The sequence below is a fragment of the Hyaena hyaena genome, unplaced genomic scaffold (genome assembly GCF_003009895.1).
Source record: "Hyaena hyaena isolate Hyena2069 unplaced genomic scaffold, ASM300989v1 scaffold_1509, whole genome shotgun sequence".
Taxonomy (NCBI): Eukaryota; Metazoa; Chordata; class Mammalia; order Carnivora; family Hyaenidae; genus Hyaena; species Hyaena hyaena.
In genome coordinates, this window is record NW_024082144.1 from 75,456 (window position 1) to 102,564 (window position 27,109).

At 42.5% G+C, this 27,109-nt stretch overlaps 1 protein-coding gene across 1 annotated transcript in view; it reads right to left on the bottom strand.

The window, feature by feature from the left end:
• LOC120225769 (bis(5'-adenosyl)-triphosphatase-like) overlaps positions 1–27,109 on the bottom strand; it is a 199,779-nt gene that overhangs the window by 18,940 nt on the left and 153,730 nt on the right. The window contains exon 3 of the mRNA XM_039223935.1: positions 7,038–7,144. Coding sequence (XP_039079866.1) covers positions 7,046–7,144 — 99 coding nt within the window. The 3' untranslated portion in view covers positions 7,038–7,045. The remainder of the gene's footprint in view (positions 1–7,037; positions 7,145–27,109) is intronic.

Below are 27,109 nucleotides of genomic sequence, written 5' to 3' on the forward strand. Positions count from 1 at the left end.
ATATATATATATAGTGTATATGTATATATATATAGTGTATATATATAGTGTATATATATATAGTATATATATAGTGTATATATATAGTATATATATATAGTGTATATATATATAGTATATATATATAGTGTATATATATATATATAGTATATATATATAGTGTATATATAGAGAGAGTATATATAGTATATATATATATTCTTTTTTGGTAGGAAGGTTGAGACATAATTTTCACCTTACCAGTCTTCTTTTCAAAGCACATTCTAGAAAGTTCTGTGTAAAGCTCCAGACAAGTGTTTCCTTTAGAGGAGGCGGCATTATCTGCCACCTGACTTTCTCTTTTCTCTTGATTCCAGATTATTTGCAGGAGGCTTTAGTAAAGGAAACCAGATTTGCCGAGTGAGATAGGGTTGCAAAATGTGATAGGCCAGTGCATTGGGGCCTGGGAAGGGCATGGAGTGGGTGGCAGGTATGTATCCCCTAAAGGAGCTGGCCACAAGAAAGTGAAGGAGAGCTCCCAAGATGGCTTCCATAGTGCCCTCTTTCCCTATTTACCATTAAAAGAGGGAAGAGGAAAAAGAAAGGGCACATTACATAGAATTGGGCTGGGGGTCCAATTTTACTAACACTATTGAGACAAGTGGCCCCAATGGGATATTTTAATTCTGTAGATGTTCTTTCCTTAGTTCCTCTTCTCTCTTCCCTCCATGTTTTGGATTTTACTTTAATAAAGAAGATACAGTCTCCATTGCTCATCCCTTAGGATAAATTAGGAGTAAGCCATACTGTAGTCACTTTTGGATCACCAGAAAACTATTAACACCAAAAGGAGCACAATTTAGAACTGCCTGTTCTAGTGTGCCCTCACTGGTGGAGCACCTAACTTGATAGATGCCTGGAATGTCAAAATAATGGAGGACTTCTTATGTAAGAGGTGGCTTAGGGACATGTTAGGCATAGAATGGAGGGAACTGGATAAACATTAATTACTACAAAATGATAGGTCGAAGATTACTAATATGTTTAGAGCCTTCCTTCATATTAACCTCCCACAGCCTCTAGGAAATTCTTTTCCTGCCCTCCTCTGCTCTGGCAAAGACAAAGACAAAATAAGAAAAACGAAAAGAGAACACCATATGGAGCGGAGAGAAGCAAAGAATGAAAGGTGGGGGAAAACAAGTCTTGGGAGTGGGTAAAGTTTTTTGGAAAGGTTTTGCAAGAGTGTGCATATTGATGCATGGTAAGTTATCCATTTCTGGAGATGAGGATCCTGGGGATGGTGATGGGCCTTGTTCTGTAAGGTGCAACTAAAGCAAACTAAAGCAAAGTTATGATTGGCATTTGGATTACACTTGTCTGAAAAGAACTCTGTGCTGAGGGTTCATGCCATTCAAAGATTCATGAGGGTTAACATTAACCATGGGACATGAGTCATTTTTACAATCACTTCAACTAAATCTCAGTGGAAGAGTTCTGTAGATACATTAGTCATCAGTGGCCTGTGGAAATCTTTTGCCTGAACTATTGGGCACGTGTAAGAGAAAGCTGGATTTTGGTTAAATGTCATAAAAATAATCAAACTAAAACTAAGACCCATTTTGAAACCACGGGGTGTAGACTGTCTCAGAATTTGTATAAAGGGAAGTTTTTCAAGTATAACTAGCTGGTCATCCTTTTGGGCTGTGGTAAAATAAATCATTTAATGGGACATTAGGTTTGATTATTTCTAAAACTGCTATAAATCTGTGGCTTCTCATTCACAATTTAGACCATAGTGACTTGATTTATATTTAATCCAAAACATAGTCCAATTCCTTACTACTGAAATCTGGTTCTATAAAGGTAGTCTACACAGAATAAGAGGAGACACAGCACAATCCCCTAGAAACATGAAGTGCAGAGGAAGGAAAAACCAAGCTAAAATCTCTTTTTCAGCTGTGCTTAAAATGATGGCTTTTTTTTTTTTATTTTTTAAAGAGCTTTGAATATGCTAAAGTGTCATTAGCCTTAAAGAATCTTCTCTTATACTTCCATGGTAAAGTATGGAAGTATTTTGACTGTATTGATTTGGCAATGAGTGTTGGTAAACGCATTCATTGGTCCTGATGATACCTCCACATGGGGATTGCCTGGTAGGTTTAGGATTGAACTCAAGGATCTGACACTGAAACCCTCCTCTCCCCTGAGAAAACATGAGAATACTATGATCTGCTCTCTGGCCTTTCTCATCACAGGCTGCTAGGCTGAGAGCAGACCCTCTCCGAGAAGGATGAGAATTTGTCCAAACTGGTGGGGTATGTTTAAAAAGGCACAATTCAGTGACCAGAACATGTGCTAAATAAGCAAACCTGTTCTTTCTCGTCCACCTCGACTGTCCATGATTATGATGTAAGTGTGGGCCAGTGGCTGGAACTATGGTGATTTTTTCACAAATGCCAGTGTCAAAATTTTGCCTCGACAGTATATCTGTAACTACTAATAATGCTGTTTTGGGCTGACTCAGTTGCTTTGAAATTGCATGGCTCTGTTATGAGTAATGAGAGGCAACCAATTATCTATAAAATAACGGCATGCACAGTGGAGAGTGTGATGAATTACAAATGAACTCTGCTGACACGACAGGGTGTGGAAACCTGCCCCGCTCTTCCTATCAGAGTTAGGGGTGATGCTTGCAGACTTCACAAGCAACTTAGCCCACTCCGTTGGGAGTGGGCACAAGGAGAGAAGAAAACCTTCCTTCACCAGGACACATGGCAGTGCCTTAAAATTAACTAGGAAGCTCAACATGGGTGTGTAGAGGAAGCCCACCCAAGTGTTAAACACCTGCGTAAAGAATGATTATATTCCAGGAAAGAAGCACAGCTACATAAGGGATACGGAGGCACTGTCATCTGATGTGATTCAGAACACAGACCGGAAGAACCATCACAAAGCCCCATCCTGGAACTTAGCCCAGTGTGTGGGGAGCCAATGCATACATGCACCTAAGCAGAAGGCAGATGTTGAATTCCTGGAACCAAAGGACTTCCCACCTGGTTGGGGATCTGTCAGGTGGAGGAGCTTCATTCAGCAAACCTTGGGCTGCTGGCTCTGCCTGTGGCTGATGAAGGCAATGCCGATTTTTCACTATTGCTTAAGAAATTGCAATTCAAAGTAATTTTTGCTAGGGAAAGGATACAGAGAGTAGTCAAAACACCAAAACAACCTGCAAGGTTCCATGGGAAGATCAAGAGAATTTTATACATCTAAGCGAATGTTTATGCCCTGATGGCTTCAAGAGGCTGAATGAAGAGTTCACAGTTTGCGGATGTTTATCTCTGTGGTCCTGTGGTCATCTTGTCATGCCGAGGATTAATGGGGATTTATACCTAAAGATACAGAACCGGGGTTTCTACTTACTGAGAGGTTGCTAGTATTTCCGCACCAAACATTCAGCAGAGGGCAGTTTTGTTTTGTTTTGTTTTGTTTTGGTCTATTACAGTCCCTTCCCCATAGTGGGCATCTCTGGGTATAGGTCAGCACATTCTTCTCTGCAATACACTGGTTTTTAAGGTAGACTAAAGGCAAACAAAGTGTGAAGGCCAAGGCCTAGGAGTTGGTCTCCCAGGAGAAGCAGTGATTTCAGATAGATCCAATCTGTCTGGAGACTAAGTATGCCTATGGAGGGGGGAAGGGGGGTTGGGCATGATGTGGGGCTTTCCTGCCTGGCATTCTCCAGCCAGGTACAAGAGACTGGCCTCTTATCCCTAGGTAAGCTGACTCTGGTTCCCCCCAGTTGCCTTATCTTCTCCACATACCCGGAGAGAGACATGGGGAGCACTGGCTTAGGGTGATTGCTACAGGTCTGGAGTTACCTTGCTATGGGTTTGAATTCTGACCTCCATTGCTGTCTTCCAAAGATGGGTATCATTTGTCTGTTTATGATAATTTTAGACGATCTTCGCTGAATCTCACTATTAATAAATGATTCCCTTTTAATCCTTTTAAATCATCAAATAGAGAGTCTCAGTTCAGTGCTGGAATTCAATGCGTCTGTAACTATAACACACAGAGAATGAATCTCAGTCCCAATGGCTACAGGCAAGCAACTGTGCCAAGTGGGAATTCATCCGCATTGTTTTTCTTTCATATTTATTTTTATGCTTAATTTCTAATTACAAATAATGTTTTTCATTGAGGTTAAGACAGAAAGTTTAAAAGTGAATCAGGTAAATAATGAGTAAACAATGCCCTGGTGGTATACAAAGACAAAAAAAAAAAAAAAAGCCTGCTGACATGGGAATGAGAGAGATGTGAGAAACACTGTATTTGCCCAAGGTCATATTACTTAGGCACTTGGTCACATGGTGGAGTGAAGAGAGCAGGCAGCCTAGGTAGGAATTAGTTCCATCTGGAACAACTTGCAGACAAGGGGAGTTGGAATGGAGGGCCCGTGGCTGGGAAAGTGAGCTCGTTTAGCAAGGTACACAATACAGAGACTAAGAGGATGGTCTTTGGGGTTTGACCCTCTGGGTTCTAGCTCAGCTCCGTCACTTGGAACTATTTACCTCAGAATCACACTTAACATTACAGATTCCGTTTTCTTATTATCTGCAAGATGGGATAATAGCACCTGTCTCTTAGAAACCCTCGGAAATGATGGCTACTGTTACGCTTTCCAGGGCTGAGCCCTAGCCTGCCTGCCTTTACGCATGTTGTGAATTGTGCAGTCTTGCTGGTGATCAACATCAGTGTCTTCACACAGGGTCTGCCTAAGACTGACTTGCTGCTGAGGGTATAATGGGGAAACCTTGGAGAGGTCAAGTTTGTCTGAATTCCACATAAACAATGAATAATGTTTTTTAGGCCTAAGTATATTCAAATACTGCATGATAGCCCTATTTACAAATGAAATTTCAGAAGCTCTATGGATCCCTTAACATTGCATAAACATTTGGCGTGCAGGTACATTTTGAAAAGGAAGGAGTGTGGGTGTCAAAGACCAGGTAGACCAACTCAATTGTCAGGTTCCCTAGAAAGAATGTTCCCTTTCCGCTTTGTCTCTAAGGGGAGTATATATTATCCCTTTATAGGAAAGGAGATGATGATGCTCTTGGTGAAATCTTAGGACCCTACGCTTAAGTGTCTCACCTCCAAGTTACTAGTTGAGCTATTTGGCAACCCCCATCATCACTCCTTTTCTCTGTTCCCACCCCTGATGGCTGAGAAAACTGAAGGTGATTTGTTTGGTCTGTAAGCAAAGGCCTTTAAAGAAAGATATGGATGCTAATTAAAAAAAAAAAAAACCCACAGGCACTGTGGCAATAGTTTGTATAGCAAGCTGAGATGAATGTCTTTCCCTCAAGACTTCCATGGCAAGTTGATTCACCCAGAAGGCAGGAGATGTTAGCCCTCAAGGCGCGACAGAAGCAAAGTGTGCAGAAAACTTGGGTAGTAAGTTTAAATCCTCTTAAAATGCCTAGAAAATGCATTCTAACACAGAGTCCTACAATTCAGCAAGCCTCAGGAAAACCCTAGAGCTTTCTTGTCTCAATTTGGAAGTACCTATTACATAAGAATCAGGGGAAAAAAAAAAAAGATCAGCCTAGTAAATTGAATCTGAAGAACAGTTAACCCCATTTCAATGGGACATCCTACAGTGACACACTGGCTTTCAGAAGAGGAACAGAAAGCAGCCATGCCTATGTGCCTGTGTTCTTAGGTAGGCTGGCTAGACCCAGAGGAAGAGAAGGAAGAAATGAGAAGGTGAACAGTGGAAAAGTTTAGAAATAAATGATCAAAGACAGTTTCCCTTCAGGCAATTGAATGCAGAGCTGACAAGCCAATGACACTCTCTGATTTCATTCTCCAATGAAATAAGTGTTCTAGAATGCAAGTGCCTGAGCACTAGGACATGCATGAACAATAATGGGGAAGACGTAGTTGACGCTCAGTCTTTAAGTAATCGGAACACTTTAAAAAGAAGGCCTGGGAAAGAATGCACCAAGAAATGCACAAATATTAAAAACTAACTAAAAAAGACTCCTACTTCAAAGTGAAAGTGGAATACAATTAACATGTTTTCTACCTAAAAATCATGACCATTAAGCAGTGGATATAATTTTATATAATTCAATTGCTACCGGTATTCACTAATTGTGCTTTAATTTGTGTCTGATCTACTTCAATAGCTTATAATATAAACACAAGACCAGATGAAGTGGACAATTCCCAAAAAGGAAAAAGAAACTCTTTAGGGGAGAGGCCTTTTATCTGAGGTCCCTGCAAGGAGGTTTTTGTTGTTGTTGTTGTTTGTTTTTTTGTTTTAAAGCATTGACCGATAAAACATGCATGGTATTTTTAGTCTAGGGATGCCCCCAAATTTCATGGCAACGCCACTTATTAGTACACTTCAGAAGATCCGTAAGCCCCTGGATATTCCATAAATATTTGGTGTAGATACGCATTTTAAAAAGGGAAACTGACTATAGCTTTCTACCAGAATCTTAAATCTGTGATCTCTCAAGAGTTCAACCTCATTAAGGCAAAGAGAATTTTATCACGTCCGCCCTTCCCCTGAGGCCTTGAGCTTCCCAGCAGCCAAAACTAAAGGGAATTTACAAAAGCAATTTACCAAGTAGCAGCTGAAGAGAGGAGTCCCAAGTGGAAGAAAGACTCATCTGGGTGAGTAGGTAGTAAACTGGCTCACAGCCCCTTCTAGCCTAAGGTAGAAATTTGAGACTAGAGCTCTTAGTGGGTATTGACTTTTTAAAGGATCAGGTTTGCATTACAAAAGATCTTGGGCTGCCTGGGGGGATTGGGGAAGGGCGCTGGAAGTCTGTGAGCTGACAGTTATGTAGACAGTGGCCTGGAGGCGGGGAAGAAGAGGAAACCCAGTGGTAGGGATCCATGCCTCAAGGGTCAGGGTTTTCTCCGCTCTGGCGTTTATGTCTTTTGAATTCCCTTGTACTTGCTTTCCTGTGTCCCCATCCTGGGCAGGGAGCCTCCTTCCAAGGCCCCATGGAGGCTGTGTGTGATGATGAAAGCACAGTCTTTACCTGCAAAGTCACTGAAAGTACATCCTGAGCGCTGCGGCTTCTGATGCCATTTCCTCCTCAGATCTCCACAAGCTTGGGGAGTCCTCCTCTTTGTCATGTTTCTGGAGCTTTGGAGAAAACAATGGGATAGGATCAGTAATAATGGGTCCTAGGGATCTCTGTACAAGCGTTGTACAGGATGGCTGAAAGGAATTTGCAAATCAGAGGCTGAAAGGTGTGTGTCCTTTAATTGCATGGGCTGCCAACATTTGAAAATGGGGAGGTGTCATGTAAGTATCCACATTTCCAGCTTTGGAAATAAAAAATACCCAGATCAGGCTACACTGTGGCCTCTACAATGCCTTGTCTTGTCTGCGTGGGAAGTCACAGACTGGGGAACTTTGCTCCCATTTACCATAATCCCCAGTACCCTTTGACCTTATGTTTGGCTGGCATCATTCACTTATGTTATTCACCATTCACCGAAGAAACTGTTTGCCACCTACCCTTGATCATTCTCCCAAACTGGTCTATGGTTTCCCTGCTATTCTCTTTGGCCTAGTCTCTCTTATATGAGCTCGGAGCAGTTTTGTTCAGTGAAGCAAAATAGCCCAAGCAAATCTGTGATAACAGTACAAGAGCCTTGAGTCCTGGGTAAGAAATAAGAGCATATCCATTAAAAGAGGCTTAAGCAGGCAAACAGTTAAAAAAAAAAAAAAAATAGAAAACATCAAAAACTTAACAATGGATCTAAGTCAACTAAATCATTTTAAAATTCTCTTCAAATACTCATATTTATTTTTAAAAACATCTTGTTTATGTCTCAGATTTGCATACAGAGTAAATAAAATTTCCATTCTACCAGAGAGGATGGTCTCTCTCTCAGAGCTCTTCACAATGTTCCCCCTTAATCTCCTTTTGCAGTTCAGTTTTATTAACTAAATTTGTTATTCCTGTGTGTGGCTTTATCCACTGTAAAATGCTAAAGGTATAAATTCACAAGATGCACAGTGTAGTATTTTGTAAGTCATTTGAAGAGATTGAGGTAAATGTTTTCACAGTGCCTATGATGGCCAGTATTTATGATATGAACCAGTAGTTTCTTTGACGTGTATTATTTCATCCTGCACCATTTCATTTAATCTGTGCCATAATCTGTACAGAAGGCAGGCTCCATCTTTACCAAGGAAGAAATTGAGCTCTGAGGAAGTTCATTTGCTTGTCAAAGATCAGCCAGCCAGGTAGTGGCAGAATTATTCCCAACAATTTTTGCCTTTTTTCCTATCCTAGAGGAGTTGCCTGCCACCTAAGTGGCCAGTTCTCCCTACCAGATGGCTTCCCCCAAAAGGCAGATCCTTTGAAAAGCATCTTGCAGTCTCAGGAAAATGTCTCTCCATTAACATAGTGGAGTTTGCTATCTCTGGCCAAAATCACTGTAAATCTAACCCAGAGAGACCCCATGCCCCCAACCATGGCCCCTTGCAGCAGATGGAACAATTTCCCCAGTATTTCTGAGCAAACTTTGTTTCACAAGGCAAACCAGTGAAGGAATGATACCCAGGCTCTCCAGCTGAGCTGTATTTCCACTTGGGGTAAGTTTGAGTTTAAATGAGGTTCATTAGCATATAACTGGGCCGCAAATATGTTGATGAGGGTCATGGATCTTCTGTTCAGAATTTGGCTGGCAGCACTCTGGTTTTACATTTTGCCACATAGATTTAATTCTCCTTAGTGGAAGAAAACCACATTAAGAAGTCATTTCCCTCCTCACAGAGGCAGATACAACGCCATTGCTACAGGCGAGTCAGACGGGATTGCTATTTTTCTACTCAAGAACTAATTTTCATTTTGATACTAGCTTTAGGTCTGTTATAAATCCATCTTGTAACCATTCAATAGGATGACAAAGAACAATATATACAGCCCAGAAAATATGGCCTTCCCACTTCTGGTGCTGCCATTGAAAAGACACAGAAATCCAGCATTAAGTGGCTTCATCACCACAGATCATACCAGATGAATCCAAATAATTTAGGGCCTGTGAACATTAATGCCTCCCTGGTTATTAGGAGACCGTCTGTTATTGTCATATGCCTTACAGATGGCAACGTTGTGCCGACACTTCGAAGTTGTTTATGCGAGGTAGGGAAATAAATAAAACAAAAACTAATCATATTTGCAAAGCTCTGTTGTATATGGTTTTTAAAACTTAGAGCTTTCCCCCCTTAAAGCCCCAGATGGAAGAACGTGGCTTTCTTTAGAACAGCAGGGCTCGATGCCCGCTGGAATCACCTGGGGAACTTTAAAAAACACTATTGTCTGGGTCCACCCAGGGATTCTGATTTAATTTGTTTGGGGACAGCCTGGGTTTGGGGATTTTTTTTTTTTTTTTCCCAAACTTCTCAGTCTAAGGTGCACTTACTCGTTGAGAAGCAAGGCATTTGGGAGAAATGTGTATATGTATAGATACAGCACATGTACATAGAGAAATAATACATTTGCCTTAAAGCCCATTGCTGGCCGCCCTATCAATAGAATAGAGGCTGTTCTTTGCAAACCCTGCTCTCAACTGCTTTTCTTGTCTGCAGAAATAGGGAGCCCAGGAATGATCCTGATGAGCAAGACTTGTGTCTTCGAAGAGCCACCCAGGTGACTTGGAAATTAAACATGGTGGTGTGGTTTGGAGTACATTTCCGCTTCGCTGAGGCAATGCAAGAACCTCCTGGCTGCAAGCCACTGCCCGCTGGCAAAGGTAAGCTCTAGTGACCTCAAACAGTGGTTTATGCAGAAGGCACTAGATGCCTGAAGGAAGCTTTAATGGGGTGGGAGGCACTTCAGATGAACCTTCCAGATTAATTTAGGCTGTCCACAGGGAAAGGGAGTGACCACTTACTAATATATACTGCTAAGGGCTGGCCCTGGCACTGTAACATGGAAACAGACCCTTGTACTGTCCTTATGGGGTACCTAGGTAAGGAGAATAGGCACCAATGGTTATTATAAATGAGGGGGGCATTTCCAAATGGGAGGGCTGCTGCTGGGGGCGCCTGGCCCAGTTTGGAAGGCTTTTGAGTCTCAGCCTGGTAAAGAAACAGAGTGCTATAGGACAGAGTGCTCAGTCCATTAAGCAGCTGACTTCAGCTCAGGTCATGATTTCACAGTTTGTGAGTTCAAGCTGCACGCCCGGCTCTGTGCTGACGTTGCAGAGCTTGCTTGGGATTCTCTCTGTCTCTTAAAATAAACAAACTTTAAAAAAAAAAAAAAAAGAAAAGAAACAGAGTGAAGGGGGAGGAGCTCTTATCTAGGGCACATCTAGCAACATCTCCTTAAGAAGATAAGGTTAGGCTCAGATTTTTTCAAAGAGAGGGCAAGCTCCTTAACCTCTGTGTGCCTCAGTTTTCCCCACTGTAAAAAGGGAGCAGTGAGAGTTTTGAGAAGATGTGCTTGTAGTACATAGTGGCAACAAACACTCAGTACCAGTTTTTACTACTATTAGGCTGGATATACTCTCCTCATGATGGTTGACCACTGACCAACCCAGAGAGGTTTTGTCCAGGAGTAAACTTGCCTTTCCTATCTTCATGGTTCCCCAATGATGTGTGGTTTTTGGACCTTAAAAACCCTGAAAGGACTAGGAGCTATGGTCAGAATTCAGGGCCAAACCAATGACTAGTGATATACTGAAGTCTGAGGATGAAATTTAGCTCCCGTGGCTTTAAAATGACCTATAATAATCCCCAACTCTCAGGGTTGTTTTAAGGAGTGAAAAAGATATCAATGGAGGCTGCTCACAGGTCAAGATCAAGGTCCTAGAATAAAAGCATGTGGTAATGGTCAAATGCGGTCAAAATTACCCTAAAAGCCTGGCTGCCAGAGTTAGCAAATAAAAATATGAAATCAAATTAACTGAGTGTCTTACACATCTCATGCAGTATTTGGGACATCTTCTTATTAAAAGGATTACTTGTTTATCTGGTAACTCAGAGTCCAGGAGACCCCCTTTGGGAACAACAACAACAACAAAAAACCCCACAGGAAGTATGGGCTCACATTTGGGTTGTTCCCACACCTGCCTTGCTGTGAATCCTGGAGAAGACACAGGCTGTCCAAAGGAAAATCAAAGCTAGCGTCTTGTGCACTCCAAGGCTTAGTATTGGATGAAATGAGGAGTATTCTTCAAACCTCGCAGCTCATTGGTTCCTAGGTGCACACTTTTTCACGTGTCTGAAATCCAAGTGTGCTCCACAATCAACGGTGTGTCATAATTTCATTGGCAGTGATTTTCTTTGTTAGCACTCCGTGAAGGACCACTTCTGCTTCCAGCTGACAGCGTCTGGGGTTCAGTGCACTATGGTGCTCCCTCTTTCCTCTTGGTAATCACATCACACAAGGTAAATGGCCGTGACAGTGCTCAACACCACAGCACATTCCTTTCCTTCTCTCAAGGCAGCAGTGAACCTGTTAAGCAGTTGACACTGTTTTCACAGGCACTTGGTTCTTTAGGGGAAAGTGCTCACCAGAGTTACAAAGTTTGCAAAAAAATTTGAGCCAAAAAGCGTTTATACACATTTAAGAGAGTGAAGTCTGTGATGACTCCGGGAAGGGCATTCTATTTCTATATAACTTCGGAAAGAGATTTAAAAAAAAGTGTATCTGCAGTCATTCCACTTTATCTGCCTGAAATGATTTTGGAGAAGGTAGTGTTAACAGGATTTCTGACTGAAGTAGTGATATGCGTCGATTTTGATTCCGCTCCTTCCTGGGCATTGAGCGTGCTATCACAAGGTATGTGGGGTAAAGATCAATTCCCTGATGTAATGCTCAAACTGCCTTGGCTATTGACTTTTTTATAGCTCTGTAATGGAATACAGTAGGAAGAATGATTCACAATAACTTAAATGTTTTTCGGAATTTGGAACTAACCTGTAGTAAAATGCCAAATTGTCTTCTGGGGGGGCGGGGGGAGGGGAAGGGGGGGAGAAACAATTTAATACCACTTCTTAAAGAAGCAAGTGCTGAATATAAACTTGAATGTTGTTACAGAGTACATTAATATATTTCATTTCATTGTTATGTTTTCTAAAACAACATAAAGAGCAGAAAGCTTAAAGTATTTCTTACAGGTTGATGGTTCTGTTCAGACAGGTGTTTATATAGTCTTGAAAGGGAAATAATATCAAGGAACATGGAAGTAAATCCATAATTTTCTTTTAGGTATAATTCTCTGCCTCTACTTTCAATTTAGCCAACAAGCCTTTCTTGAGCACATGATATATTCCAAGCACTGTTCTAGGTTTTACAGTAATTGTCAAAATGAATAAGCACAAATCTGTGCCTCCTGGGGTCTTACCACCTCAAAGAGCACACAGATTTATACATATGTAATATAATACAAGTCAGTCTGGTATAAGAACAGGGCTAGAAGTTCCATCATAGTGCTCTCAGAATATCTGAGGAAGAGAGTGATTCTTGCCAAGTGTGGTCTGTGGTTGACTTAAAAAAATCAGGATTTGCACTGGGCTTAAAACATGGAGATTTTGGGGAAATGGGAATGGCTTCAGCAAACACGTGAGGTATGTGCCAGCCCTACCACAACTTGTGCCAGGGCTGCCTTCGTCAACTACTTGTACCCCTCTTTCTTGAGGAGTCCTGACTTGGTGTTCTAGGTAAGCCTGACCTTCCCTCAGAGTGGTCAAGAGAACTGAAATTTAGTTGCCATTTTGAGAAGATTTAACATTCCATTGTTTAACGATGAGGAAGACACGGGGTGCCGGGGTGGCTCTGTTGGTTGAGCGTGTGACTCCAGCTCAGGTCATGATCTCAGAGTTAATGGGCTCAAGCCCCACATCGAGCTTTGCACTGATGTTGTGGCAACTGCTTCAGATTCTCTATCTTCCTCTCTCTCTGCCTCTGCCCCACTCTCTCTCAGAAATAAACAAACATTAAAAAAAAAAAAAAAAAAAAAAAAAGATGGGGAAGACCTCTCACTGGCCCAGAAGATGGCCTTCAGTCTATGTTGCAAAGCCACAAATGGCTTTGAATCCTGCTGAAAGTTACTCTACTCTATTTTCAATCTGATTAATCAAAAGTCTCAGTCAGTACTAGCATGTCCTTAATATGGCACCAGCATGACCTCTAACAGAAAGAGAGGAGCCATCCAGACTCTGGGAAGAATGTAATAAGATTGTTATGTTTAGATCATATTGATTTTGAGGGTTATCTCCCATTTGTGATGTCATCTCAAATTTCCTTTTAAACTAAATTTATTTAAGGTAAAGAGTCAGGTGAGAAAATAGATGAAGTAAAACAGTGTCAGAAATAGAGCATTAAACATGGCATTAACCTTGAAACATGGTCCAGAGGTGGGAAGTATAGCTGAGGTGAGGAAACTCACTGAAAATGTGAGGCTAAAAAGCATGGGCCTTCTCTGGGCTGAACCAGAGAAGGCTGCAGATTTTTCTTGGGTGTGGGGGGGGAAGATATTGAAAGTCAACATAGTTTAATATCATAAGAGCTCTGAAGAGCAACCAATGCATTGTGATGTGTAGGGATAGTAAAATGCTAGGGGGACAGTTGGGGAAAAGGCCTCACTGAAGAAATAATGGAGAAGCTGAGATGCTAACAATGTCTAGAAAGCCATGAAGTGAAGAGCAGGGAAAAAGGGTATTTCATGCAGAGGGAACAGAAGTGTAGAGCATCGCGGGAAAAGGGATCTTGGTTGAGTCACTCACTAGAAAAGTAAGAGACATGGCAGATCATTTGCAGCCGATGGGGATGGCTGAGAAATAGAGATTTTATTTCTGGTGCAAAAAAGACATTAAAGGGTTGGAAGCAAGGAAATTAAAAGCTTAGCTTTTAAAAATAATAATTTCTTAGCTTAGCTTTAATAATTTTTTTGTTGAGTGGCCTAGGTGGAGAATGAATTAGAGACCGCTACTGCAGCAGCTGGACCATAAATGATGAGAGCTGGGCAGGCACAGACCAGAAGGGGGGGGCATCAGGCTGGAGGTGAGCTCAGCTGCCCCATAATCCAGTGTGCTAGTGACTTAGGGAGAGGGGCTCCATGCCTCCCTGCAGATGGACCTTTCTCTGATGACTTCCTGCCAGGCACTTGATGTAAAGCATGCTTGGATGCTGGCTCCCCTGCTCAAGGCTGCTCTGACCAGTATGAAAATCACTCCTGGACTGCCCAGTATGTGACCCTCTTCAGTTACCTGCTTCCCAAAGTCCCCAAGAAGACTTCTGGGCCATTTAGATGGACTTGAGTGATATTTCATGATTCTGGATGTTGTCTTACTCTGTCACATACACACACAGCCAGCATCCTTTGAGCACACGTTTTCTCCTCAAACACCAAATGCCCTTTCTCTAGGTGCCGGTTATTGAGCAGTTAGTCACCCACTTTGGCCTCTCTTGGTGTCCTAATGAATTACCTCTCACTTTCATTTAATGCAAAATAGTAAGCCTGTACCACCAACCTTTGGCAGTTACTTCTTTTTTCATAGAACCCTGAGGTTCTGCAAATATTTCTTTGTGCAAAAATGTTAACTGCCTCCCTTCTTTTATTTTTTTTTAGAGAGAGAGAGAGAGAGAGAATCTTAAGCAGTCTCCACCATGCTCAGCACAGAGCATGACAGGGGCCTTGATCCCACAACCGTAAAATCAGACCTGAGATGAAATCAAGAGTTGACAACTCTTTGATCCACTCAGGCACTGCAACTGCCTCCCTTCTGAATCTCTGTGTAAGCGTGAGACCTCTAAGTGCAACCAAATGACCTCTGGTTCTCTCTGTTCCTGTGAAGTTTCCAAAGCCCAGTTCATTGCCCTTTATGGAGAGAAATCCAGGTAATGAGCAGAGCATTCATCATTGGATTAGTTGTCCAAGCTTTGACTTAGGCCTAACTTGCTTGAGTTAAAGCAAAAAAAAAAAAAAATTTGTAGTGCCACCAATGAGGCTAAAATGCTGAAATAAGCTCTTATATTAATTAATGCCATCCTACTTTCAAGGAGTATAGAGTGTTGATGTTTAAGAATTTGTAACCCCCAAAAGTATTTATTAACTAGAAAATCATAGCACTAGAAAATAATTATGCCAAACTACTGTACTATAAGAGAACCCAATTGCTTATCCAATTATACATTAAAGTATCACATTGTCAAGCCGATTGCCAAAGCAGCAAATGAGGCTTTGCCAGCATCACAATCTGGACCAGATATTACTCAATTGACTGTATTGTGAATGGCCTTCAGAGTATCCCATGAACCCTATAAAACCTGGACCAACCAGGGTGGGTAATTCAGGTTTGGTGGAGTACATGGCTACCGTAATAAAATTGCTTTAATTGTCTAGATTTTATAATTTGTAGATTTCCAGCAAAAGCTTTTAGGAGCAACTCAGCAAAGGGAGATTTCTGCTCCTGGTCTTATGCAGCTGATTTCAATGAAAATAACAAAGTCGTCACTTCCTGTTGGAGGCACCATCAATGAGACTAACCTGAAATGTATGTTTGAGAAAGGTAACCCTAGTCAGGGCTTCCTGGGTCTGCCTCCTGGCCAGCCACGATTTAGAACTTTCTTACAACATGGCATCAGGACAGGTGAGGAACAGGACTCAGGGACTGGACTGTGAAGGGCTGTGGGGGTGCTGATATGGGAGTCACTACATTCAAGAATCATTAGCGTAGACAGAGTAAAATACAAACCTGACTTAATTTTAGGATACCCCACAGCTAAAATTTTCTTCATAGTTTACCACAGTGAGCCCCATGGTTATAAGGGATGGGAATGATCCTGCCTAACAGAGCAATTATTTCAGATGAAAATCCCATGACGGCAATAGTGATTACCAGGGCTGGGTAGGGAAATCAGCTGTGCTGACCCAGCAGTTCTTGGTAATCCCATTATAATAAGCCCTCAATAATAGCTAATTTGGTAGAAAGCCTCCTGTCCGGGTCTCCTGTGTATGGTAGAAATCACCAAATTACAGTAATATCCATTGGTGTATCCTTAAGGCTCGTCGCTGGGTCTGACACCCAGTATGTTGTCAAGAAGCATGTACTTTCCCCCCTCCCCCAACTTAGTGGCTGTGCATGTCCATCATTCCCATTTTCCAGACGAACCATCTGAGTCTCTGAGGCACTTAAATCACTCAGTCAACATCACATCACTACTGAGGAACAGTAGTTGTCTGGATCAATATGGTTTGCAGGCTCCTAGTGCACTCATGGGATCTACTCTGTAAATTCTTGGCGACTCTCCTTTGGTTAACATTTTTGAGAGCATGGATGATAGAGCAGCAGAGAGAAGAAAACCAAAGTTGCAAACAGAGATCTACCTCCAATCTGAGATCAGGCTGGGGCATCTCCTCTGAGGGGACAACTGCATCTTAGGCAAGTTTTCAGTAAATAAATAATCAGTGATCTCCCCAGGCTCACCCCAGACTCCATCATATCTGAGCTTTACGGGCTTTCTAAGGAGTAGGAAATTGGTGAAGCAACAGGGACTAGACATTTCTACCAGTCTGATTTCCTGAGGCCTCCTGTTTCTAGAAATGTACTCACCGAGAAATGAAATAAAACTCCTTCTGAAAGGGAGTTTCATGATGGAGCAAACTTCAGAACAGGAAACGTTAATTCAAAAAGCACTTTCCTCAGCCAGCCATGTTCCACAGGCCTTCCCCCCTTTCCCCCCACCCCCCCAATGTCTTGGATATTGGTGTTTGAGTGAGAGTGTGCCCCTTTATTTCCAGAGTGATGTCAACTTGTGGCACTCAGAATGAGGAAAGAGAAAAGGCAAGTGGCCAATTTCTCATTTCTTTTGAATCTCCTGAATGTTGCCACGTCTGCTCCTGCTACAGTATAGATTCTTCTTCCAAAAGCCCCTTACAGGACATTTAGAAGCATAGCTGAGGCACGAGAACTCTCCTCGGGTAGTGTAGGCATCTGTACTGTAAGAAGCACACCACCAGACACACACTATTATAGACATGGCCTCAGAACCCTGCTCAACACAGTCCAGGCAGCAACAACTAAGCCCTGAGAATAAAACCTATTTGGAGAAGCTGAACTAAGTGAGCTGTTGGAATTGCAGAGTGGGGGGTTGCACAATCCAGGTCCCCCAAGCACTGGAAGCTCATTTCTTTGCAGAACCCATTCAATTATTCAACAAATGGTAGTAATATGTCTACCACATTGTATTACACTGTGCAATAGTGAAAAGCTGGATAAGGTTTAGTGCCCTCAGGAGGCTTATATTTGAGGAGAAAAGGCAGGCAATTAGCAAGTATTCACATCAAATCAATTACTACCATCCCAGAGAATGACAGAAGTACATTAGACAATGCAGGCAGGGAAGACTGCTCTGAGGAGGTGACAGGGAGGCCGAGAGGATCTGGCAAACTCTTATACCCAGAGGAAGGGCAGAGGTATCTGAACTGACTGAAGGTCAGTGATGGGAGCAGAATGAGGAAGTGCCCGAAGAGGGGGGCAAATCCCCTTCCCTTTAGTATCAGAGGCAGAAGTACTAGAAGAGAGAGGAATGGGATGCTTCAGTCCCATCATCCTTGTTGAACATCTACCTTTTGCTGGGCTCAGAAGAATATGAATCAAATGAGGAGGTGATAAGTCCAGACTCCCTGGGCTGAAGGTGGATAGGCCAGCTGAGCCCAGCTTTGCTTGTGAGATAGGGTAATACCACTTTGCGGACTTCATTTTTGCCTCCTGGGCCTCTACCCCTCCTTAATACCAGGCCCTCCTCACCGGACATCTTCCACTGAAAAGTGAGCGGCAAGCTATTTGCACAAGTGGTTACCACCAAGAGGCAGTGAGAACACAGGCTGGCCTCACAAGCATCTTTCTGAAGGTTCGCCATATGTTTGGCCAAGCTAAAAGAGCTACCCAACGCCATCTGGCCAGGTGCCTGGCACCAGGGCCCACATGTTGGCAGATGAAAAATGACTAATATAAAATCTGTCTTCCAAGGGTACTCACCACTCCCCTAGATTGCTCATGAATTTCTTCCTTTTACAAGGTAATCTTCTGCCTTTGGTAACAAAACCGCACCGCTTGCTACACACCCAGTGAATGTAACATGCCCTCTGTTACTCACAAACCCATTCACTTTTGATGGAACCGTTCCAATGCCCTTCAAAACTGGGCTGCTGCGAGTTGCACAAATAAATTAGGAGCCTACCTTTCCCCAATGCCTCTCTCTATTTCATTTAAAAACCTTCTTTAATGAAGATATAAAGCCTTGGATGCAGCTGAAACGCTAAGCTTACCATGCGTGACAGCAGATCTTTGTCACAGAGGATTGCAAACGCCTTTTAAAACAAAACAAAACAAAAAACCAGAATACTTGAAAGAAACTGAGATTTCCTTGTTATAGTCTCAACTGCTCATTTTATATACCCTGTAAAGTGACCATAATCCAGAAATCAGCACGGAAAACAGATGTAAGGCAACTGCGAACACATACACATACAGCTTCACTACAGTGAACACTTAAAATGCAATGCCAGGCTTGTGACTGTTTTGAAGCATCACACTAGAAAACAGAGCCCTTCACCTTTTTCAGCTTCCTACTGAATCTACCCTCTCATTTATTTACTACTGAGATGTTTAAGAGGCACTGTAGAAAGGGCCAAAGCTGGGATTTATATAAATAGCATATCAGTAAATAGAACTACATATATGAAAATCCAGACTTGATTCATTTTTATGTATGTACATAAATGTGTACACACAGTGTGTGTGTGTGTGTGTGTGTGTGTGTGTGTGTATAGCTTGATTTTAAAATGTCATTGTTGGGACTTATAACGTCATGAATGAAAAACTCATAAAAATCCTTTAAGAGTCCTAATCTTTTAATTAATCTCACCTCAGTGCTGCTTAGGGGTTTAAAGGAGTTTGGTTGCTTTTTAAAGTATAAAAGATCAAAATGCTTTAAAGTACTTCGTAAAATTTCAGGTATCTATTTAAAGTTTGAAGAAACAATTATTTGAAAAATGCTTGTTCCTAGAATCAGGGTCTGAAACCAATACTTAAAATTCTCCAGTCCAAGCAATCCAGAGGGCTCTGGTACCCTGACTTGAAATCTTACCCCCTTTCCTGAGACAGTGGGACCCTAGCTGACAAGCTGTGCCATTGACCATCTGTCTTCATCCTGAGTCTGACGACTCTCCCTTCCCCAACCTCTACATATACATCTTAGCCTTTTAGAGTACACAGCACAACATCAAGTTCACTTACAAATATCACCTTCAAGTGCTGATGAATTTGAGCTATACCTAAATCTGGCAATTCTGTGGTCCAGAGAGAATATGGACCTCAAGTGAGAGGATATATTGGAGCATCCCCTTTGCAAAATGGTTTGGAATGATCGCCTAAAGTGGACATTCACAACCCTGTGACTCAGCAAGATTATACCCAGGTATATACCTGAGAGTTTTCTCACATACATGAGAATGTTCAAAGTGGCTCTAATTAAAACAGCAAAAACCTGGAAGTGACCAATGTCCTTCAGAAAATAGATGAATAGACTGATATAGTCACACAATTAATACTACACAGTGATCAAACTAGTTGTTTGACAGAGACAATTAGCCCATACACACAAATCTTAACATATTATGAAGTAAAAATAATACTTTCTAAAAGGTAATATACTACATGATGCTTTTTTATAAAGTTAAAAACAACTCAAAAATTTTTCCTTTTGGGGCTCCTGGGTGGCTCAGCTGGTTGAGCGTCCGACTCTGGCTCAGGTCATGATCTCACTGTTAATGGGTTTGAGCTCCCATTGGGCTCTGTGCTGACAGCTTGGAGCCTGCTTCTGCTTCTGTCTCCCTTTCTTTCCACCTTCCCCCTCACCCCCTGCCGAACTTATGCTGTATCTCTGACTCTCTCTCAAAAATAAATAAACAATAAAAAACAAAGCTTTCCTTTTAAGAAATGCATTGGGATGCCTAAAGCTATGTCACAAGAAGTGAAGCAATGGGACCATGAGATTCCAGGTGATGGATAGCTGTGTGGGGGTGCTGTGTGGGGGTGCAAGGGAAAGGTGGGCCGTAGGCCTATCATGTAGCATAGTGTCAAAATCATAGTTTTTTGTCTTGAATGAGGAGCTTGCAGATACCCAATTAGTCATTAAGCATAACTACAGCAAAGCAAGCCTTGAATGAAAACAAACATGGCCATCCTTGGGTAACATAGAGTTTACAACATAGGATGACTGCAATTTCCCTCCCTCTGGAAATCCAGCTTCCATTCAGAGAAACTCTGTGAAAATTACAACATAGTAGCATTTGCTATGTAAGAGCACTGAAGTTATTAATTGGATTCCAGATGTCTGAAATTGATGTATCCCTTCGCTGAATCCCCCCTAGGATCTATTTTGGGTATAACACTTCACACAGGATGCTGTTCTTAATTAAAACTGCTCTGCCTTAAGAGCTTTATGTCTGCAAGATAGTCATCCAAACATTCTCCTCTCCATAAATTTTCCTCTTATGTCCTATTTCCGAAGCAAAAGTAATACTCGCCTGGATTTTAATAAACATGTCTGCAGCGGTAATATAAATTTCACATGCTTTCTACATTTCATAATCTCTTTTAGTCCTTTTCTTTATGCTGATTCTCAGACCAAGACTGTATTGTAAGGGCTTTGCAGCCCTGTCCCCCACCCCACCCCCCACTCCATTTCTGCCTCCTACAAACGGTATGCTGATTGCTGTTAAGATAGGAAACACAGGTGAGATGTTGAAAAAAGCCATTAATTTGTAAGCAGTTTTGCTCTTCTCCCTCTTTAATTTTTGATTTTGGCAATAACTGACTCTAGTTCATTGACATTAGATTGAAGCCTAGTAACCAAGTTATCAGCCAAGACCTGTGAGTGGTCCTAAATGGTAACTTAGACTGTGTCTTCCAGATGCCAAAATTTAAAAAAATTTAAATCAGGCAAACCCAATTTTTGACATTCCAGAAGCAAACAAACAACCCCCCCACCCCCCTCCCCGATTGACTGGTCTTTCACTTTGGGGCCTTCAGGAGAGAGAGAGATCACCTACTTAAAAAGGGAGTCAGATTCATGACTTAATCCTACAGCCAAATGGCAGCTAAATCACAAGGAACAAATAGTGCTCTGTGGAAAATGCACCCTTGGCCAAAGGAAAGAGGCTCTTGGTCCAATGCCAGGGACCTTCTGCTCTAGGGAAGTGAAAGCATCAAAAGAAGGGAGCCCAAAAATAGTGAGGTATAATTATATTGTTATTATTAATGGATTTTTACTGAGCCTGCTCTAAGCACCAGGTACCAAGTGTTAGTACAGAGATTATCTCATTTAACCCTCAATGAATAGGCCTGGTGCTGCAGCCTTCTTCATTTTCAGGTGAGGAAGTTAAGATCAGAGATGTGACCCTGAGTTCACGGGTGGCTCAGATTCTAGGACTTAACTCCCTAAACCTGCATGCCCTCTCTCATAGAACAATATCCAACATCTGCTAAACAATGGAGACCAAGTTCAGATGTCTAAACTAAAGCCCTTATGCACAGAGAATCTCATTGGATCAACTTTGGGTAGGTAGAAGCATAATATTGTTGTTCCCATTCTACAGAAAAGGAAACAAAGACATGGGAAGATTGAGTTATGTGAGTCTTGTGCAGTCTTAGATTGAAAGTCCTGGCATGTTTTCCTACTAAAAGGGAGCCTCAATGAAATATATAGGAGTGCCCTGCACCTATATTCTGAATTAGAACATCCCAGCAGGACCATATATTGGGGCCTCTCTCATTTAAAAAGTATAAAGTAAATTCTAGGTAGTAGCCCAGGGCAGTCTCCCAACCCTTGCTATCAAATGCTCTGGCCCTGAGCTATCGGCCTGTGACATAACTTTCTGGTCATGAAAGGCTCTTATTTATCATTTCACCCTATCTCTCAATCCTTTGAACCATCTGTGCCTCCCAGTAGGAGGGGTTCTTTCAACAGCCTGCCTTGTTTTACCACCAGTCTTCTGCACATACCATTCTCTACAAGGAATATATTTCTTCCCTTGCTCTCCCAAGGCTGGACCAGGTGGCCCTTTCATGTGGTCCATTTCAGGACATATATTGTGTTGAAAATATATTCTGCACTAAATTATAGGTTCTAGGAGGGCAAAACCATGTCTATTAGCAACACTCAATCTTCCCTTAACCTTCAAAACAACAATGTCACGTGGTTCAGTCTAATACTTTAGTGAAGACCTTACAAAACTAGAATTAGGTACATAGTAGGTGTTCACTAAATACTTATTGCCCAAGTTAACAAACCATAACAGATACTCAGAAGGGGAACACAGTTATAGCAGTCCTCAGTCCTCAGAGAAGGGTTTGATTGTGTTCTCTCAACCAAATGACAATACTAACGCAGGCACACAGACACACTGTAAGAGTTATACACAACAAAATAGAATTTCTCTGTAGCCCTCATCAATCTGAAATTTAACTCTAGTTACTTAATCAAGAATTTTATGATACAGTAAACTTATGGTGAACCTGAGTAGACGGCCAAATGTTGGGGGTCCTTAGTCTTTGCTCATGGATCGCCAGTGGCGTCGTCTTCCCTTTTTCACAAATAATGAGAGAAAAGCAAAGAGTGAGCAGAAGAGCAAATGAAAGGTATGTTTATGCATCCTACCTTTATTTGTGACCCAGAATGAATGACAATTGACTTGTTTCAGAGCCTGGGAAAATCACTGAGGAAGCTGACCTCAGCTGTCTCACAGGTAATCATCCGCTGAAGGAGAAGCTTGAGAGAAATGGAAACGAGATGGAGCAGAGGCAGTGGCTCGGAGTCTGCTCTGGGTGGTCAGTGAGTACCCATGGCCACATCCCCTTTCTGAGCCTGTCCTGTGCTGACACCCACCCGTCTCCCATTGGGTGAGGGGAACATCTGCTCCCCACTGACTGATGCCTGTCAGTTTCCACCAAGTTCCTTTGCATTGTGGGCATTCTTCTACATGGCTTCTAATTGTACATGTGCACATGCTGTGTCAAATGGAGTTTCCACTTCCTCTGCTCATTGCGTATTACATTTTTAATCAGTATATATAATTACTTACCACAAGCTGCCAGGCCAGATTTTCTGAGCATTAGTCTAATTAACTTAAGCTTGATAATTATGTTTCAGATACCATAGCAGTACACACGGAATTTGCAGATTATGCCTCCAGCTTCTTTGATTCCAATAACGTGTTTTCTCAGACAGTGGGTTAGTTTTGATTTTTTTTAAGTGACCATCTGATAATTATTTAGGTTTCAAAGTTTGCCATCAAACAAAATCATTCTGCTATTTAAGACAAGCCTCTCAAATAATTAAAACAGACTGGACTGAAATAGTAGGTTTCGGTGTATTTTTACACACACGAATCTGTTTTGTTTTGTTTTGTTTTTTTACTAATATAAGCTCAGGCTGAGGAAATATTAAAGTATTAAAAGTTCTGATGGTCAAATGGTGGAACCTTCCATGTTTTGACTGGTCTATACTTTGACTTTTTCTTTACATTTACTTGCCTTCTAGTGGATGAAACATGAGAGAAAAGGAGAGGCAAAAGAAACTCAAAACCTCCCAGTTATGGGCGGGAAATTAGGGCATGAGAAATTCCCACACGAATAATAAGCAATGTACCAAGGGATTGCTATGTGCCAGGCACTGAGTTAAACTCTTCTTGTGGATCATCCCCTCTAAATGTGCAACAAACCTATGTGGTAGGTGTGTGTTATGGTCTGAGCAGTGCTCCCTTGCAAGAGATCTGTTCAATCTCTAACCCGCTGGTACTTGCAAATGTAACCTTGGGTCTCTACAGTTGAAATAAAGACCTTAGAGTGGGCACGCATGCAGTGTCCTTACTGGTGTCCTTACACATGGGGAAGTTTGGGTGCAGACAGCCGTGCACACAGAAAGATTATATGAAGGCAGAGACTGGGGTGATGGGTCTACAAGCCAGGAAATGCCAGAGATTGCCAGCAGGCCCCCACAAGCCAGGGGGGAGTCATGAAACAAATTCTTCCTCAGGGTCCTCGGAAAGAACCACCTCTGCTGACTTCAGACTTCCAGCCTCCAGAACGGTGAGAAAACAGTTGCTTCACTGTGCTTAAGGCCTCCCACTTTGTGCTGCTTTGCTATGACCACCCTAGCAAACTCGTATGGTATGTATAACCCCACCCCCCATCTTACAGATGTGCAGGCACAGGGAAGCTATGTGGTGTGTGTACATGCCCACAGAGCTGCCCCATAGCAGGGATGGAGTCTACAATGGAGCCCCTCTGACTCCCAAGCTCATGCCCTTGTCCTCACCCCCACCCCAGCCACACTGCTTCTGCCTAAGAGTTGGGAGATTAATTGCTGGTGCATGTTTCCAAGTTTATATACAGCTGCTCTTGTTTTAAAAAAAAATGTTGGCAATTCCTGCTTCCTAGTTTCTGAGGGCAACAAAACAAAAAGTATCTTTTCTCATAGGGACCACAACAGTACAATTTTGTTCTCTTGCCACCAGTAACACGAGAGAATAATAGGCCAAAGTATCAGCTGCCAATTATGTAAGGCATAAGAGGAAAACAACCAATGAGATAGCCATTCTATTCAATCAACACAATCCTAGAGGAAAGGACTGGGAGGTCTTCAGAAGATGTCATAATGGATGCAAAGAGCCAGAGATAAGAATCCTGCTCCATAAAGGCCAAAGACCTGGAATAAGAATAATTCTTGGGAAGAAATGCAACCTCAGTTCACGAAGAAAAGCATAGGAATATAAAGAAGAGAAAAAGAAACTTCTCCAAGAATATCTACTGCAATGATTCAATAGAAAGTTTGACACCAGGCAAAGGAAGGAAGCCTCACCTATACTGAGAGCCTGTAACATCTGGTGTGGGTAAGACAGAAAAACCATCCAATCCCCCCCTCCGCCCCAGGAATCTACAAACTAGAAGCTGTCACCCCCATGGGACTGGAAATAGGGGCTCTGAGCAGTGAAATAGTTTGTTCAGGGTCAACCAGCAAATCACTGGCGAGGCCTATATGGAAGAACAGTGCAAAAGGGCTGTCTTAGAGACACTGAGATAGAGTCTTTAGAACTCCTTTTCTCCTTCTACACCAGTAATGTCAAGGTATCTTTCGACGTTATGTACAAAGTTACACTTAAAACATGGGCTACTCACTATTGGGAATTTTCACAAATTACATCAAAGTTCCTCTAGAACAGAAGTTCTTACAATTTTGGGGGCATATCAGGACCTTCGAGAATCTGATCAAAGCTATGAGTTCTTCCCCTAGAAAAAATCCATGTGCACAAACACATACTCTTTACATGAAACTTCCCTGGGGGAGGCAGGGGATCCTGGGTCCCAGCTTTAAAACCCACAAAGGATACTTATGTCTCCCAAGACCCCAGCAATGTCACAATGTTACAAAAACACGTAGCATGCCACTGCACACCTTGATCAGGAAAATTCCTGTCCTCAGTCCCTGGTTTGGATTTCTGTATTATGTCTGTCTCCACCACTGCTGGGGAGCTCTACTGTGCTTCGTTCACCTTTATTCACATCGCACGCCCCTGCCTCCTGACCCAGTAAGTATAAAGTAAATGTTAAGTGAATTATTAGAAGGCTTCAATTTGAGGTATAGCACTTTCTTCTTTCTCGCTTTCTTCACTCCTACTATTAAATGTAAATCATGCCACAGCCAGCCCTGCTTTTTCTGAAGGGTTTTGGAAGGACCATATGCAATAATACAAGTGAAAGCAATTTCTTTTCTTTTTTTAAAAAAATTTATTTCTGAGAGAGAGAGAGACAGTGTGAGAAGGGGAGGGTCAGAGAGAGAGGGAGACATAGAATCTGAAGCAGCTCCAGGCTCTGAGCTAGCTGGCAGCACAGAGCCCGACGTGGGGCTCGAACCCAAGAACCGTGAGATCATGACCTGAGCCGAAGTCGGATGCTTAACCGACTGAGCCACCCAGGTGCCCCGTGAAAGCAATTTCTGATAGTAACAGTGAACAACAGCTGTGCACACAGTTTTATGCCCTTTACACGTATTCCTTAGTCCTCGCAATCAGCCTATGAGGGTGGCACTACTAGCATCTCCATTTTACACAGGAGCAGGATAGGCCCCCAGAGAGGTCTGGGGACTGGTATGAGTAGGCACAGGGCTGGGGTACAAACACAGGCAGCTGGTGTCCGCACCAGCCCTCTTGACCACTGAGTACCATCTCTCTAGACTAGGCGATGCCATATAGATGCCTGCTTGTCATAACAGTTTCAGACAAGTTGGCCCTCTATGAATACAGCAGAGCTTGGGTGGACGCGGATTTTGGGAGGCTCTACAGTAAGAGCACCGGAAGAGTTCCGTATTCTGACCACAACCAGTTGGCATCTCAAGCCCATTAACAGCCCTGAGCAACCCTAGTAGAGCCAGCATGACCTGTGAGGTGGCTCTTCTGTATGAAAGAAGCACCTACCCTTTCCTTTTATGCTTCCCCAGCACCTAGAACATCAATTTATGCTCTGGGTGGAGGTGAGGCAGGCATCAAGGAAGCGAGGCAGCAGCCTCATGTTGGACATGGGAGTTGGATACCATGGAGTGGAGAGACAAAGTTCCTTCTAAAATCTGTTAAATTTTCAGGTACTTACTGTGCCGACCCTTTTAACACACCTGCAGGCCATCAGCCTGTGACTCACCTCCCTGTGACCACTAAACGCATGCCGCACCATGCAGTGCCCTTTTTCTTTCCTACTTCAAACAAAAGAGTTCCCTCCTCTGATTTTTGGTTGGAGAGTTCCCACCTATAAAGATTTCAAGGAGTCCATGCCCAGGTGGACCTTGGAAAGACTTCCAAATATTCTGTAAGGCCCCATCTTCACTGACCAGCAATCCAATGGCCATAGCTGATATTTAGGCTAGGGACAGAGCAGTGGCCAAGCTCCAGGGATACCCTCTCAGAACTCACAACCCTGGTGGGCCACCCAGAAAATAATCTGACACCTACAGAAAGCATGGAAATTGCTGTGATCAGGAAAATCTGGGCAACCGTGGGAGCACTGAAGGGGGATCTATTCTGCTCCGGG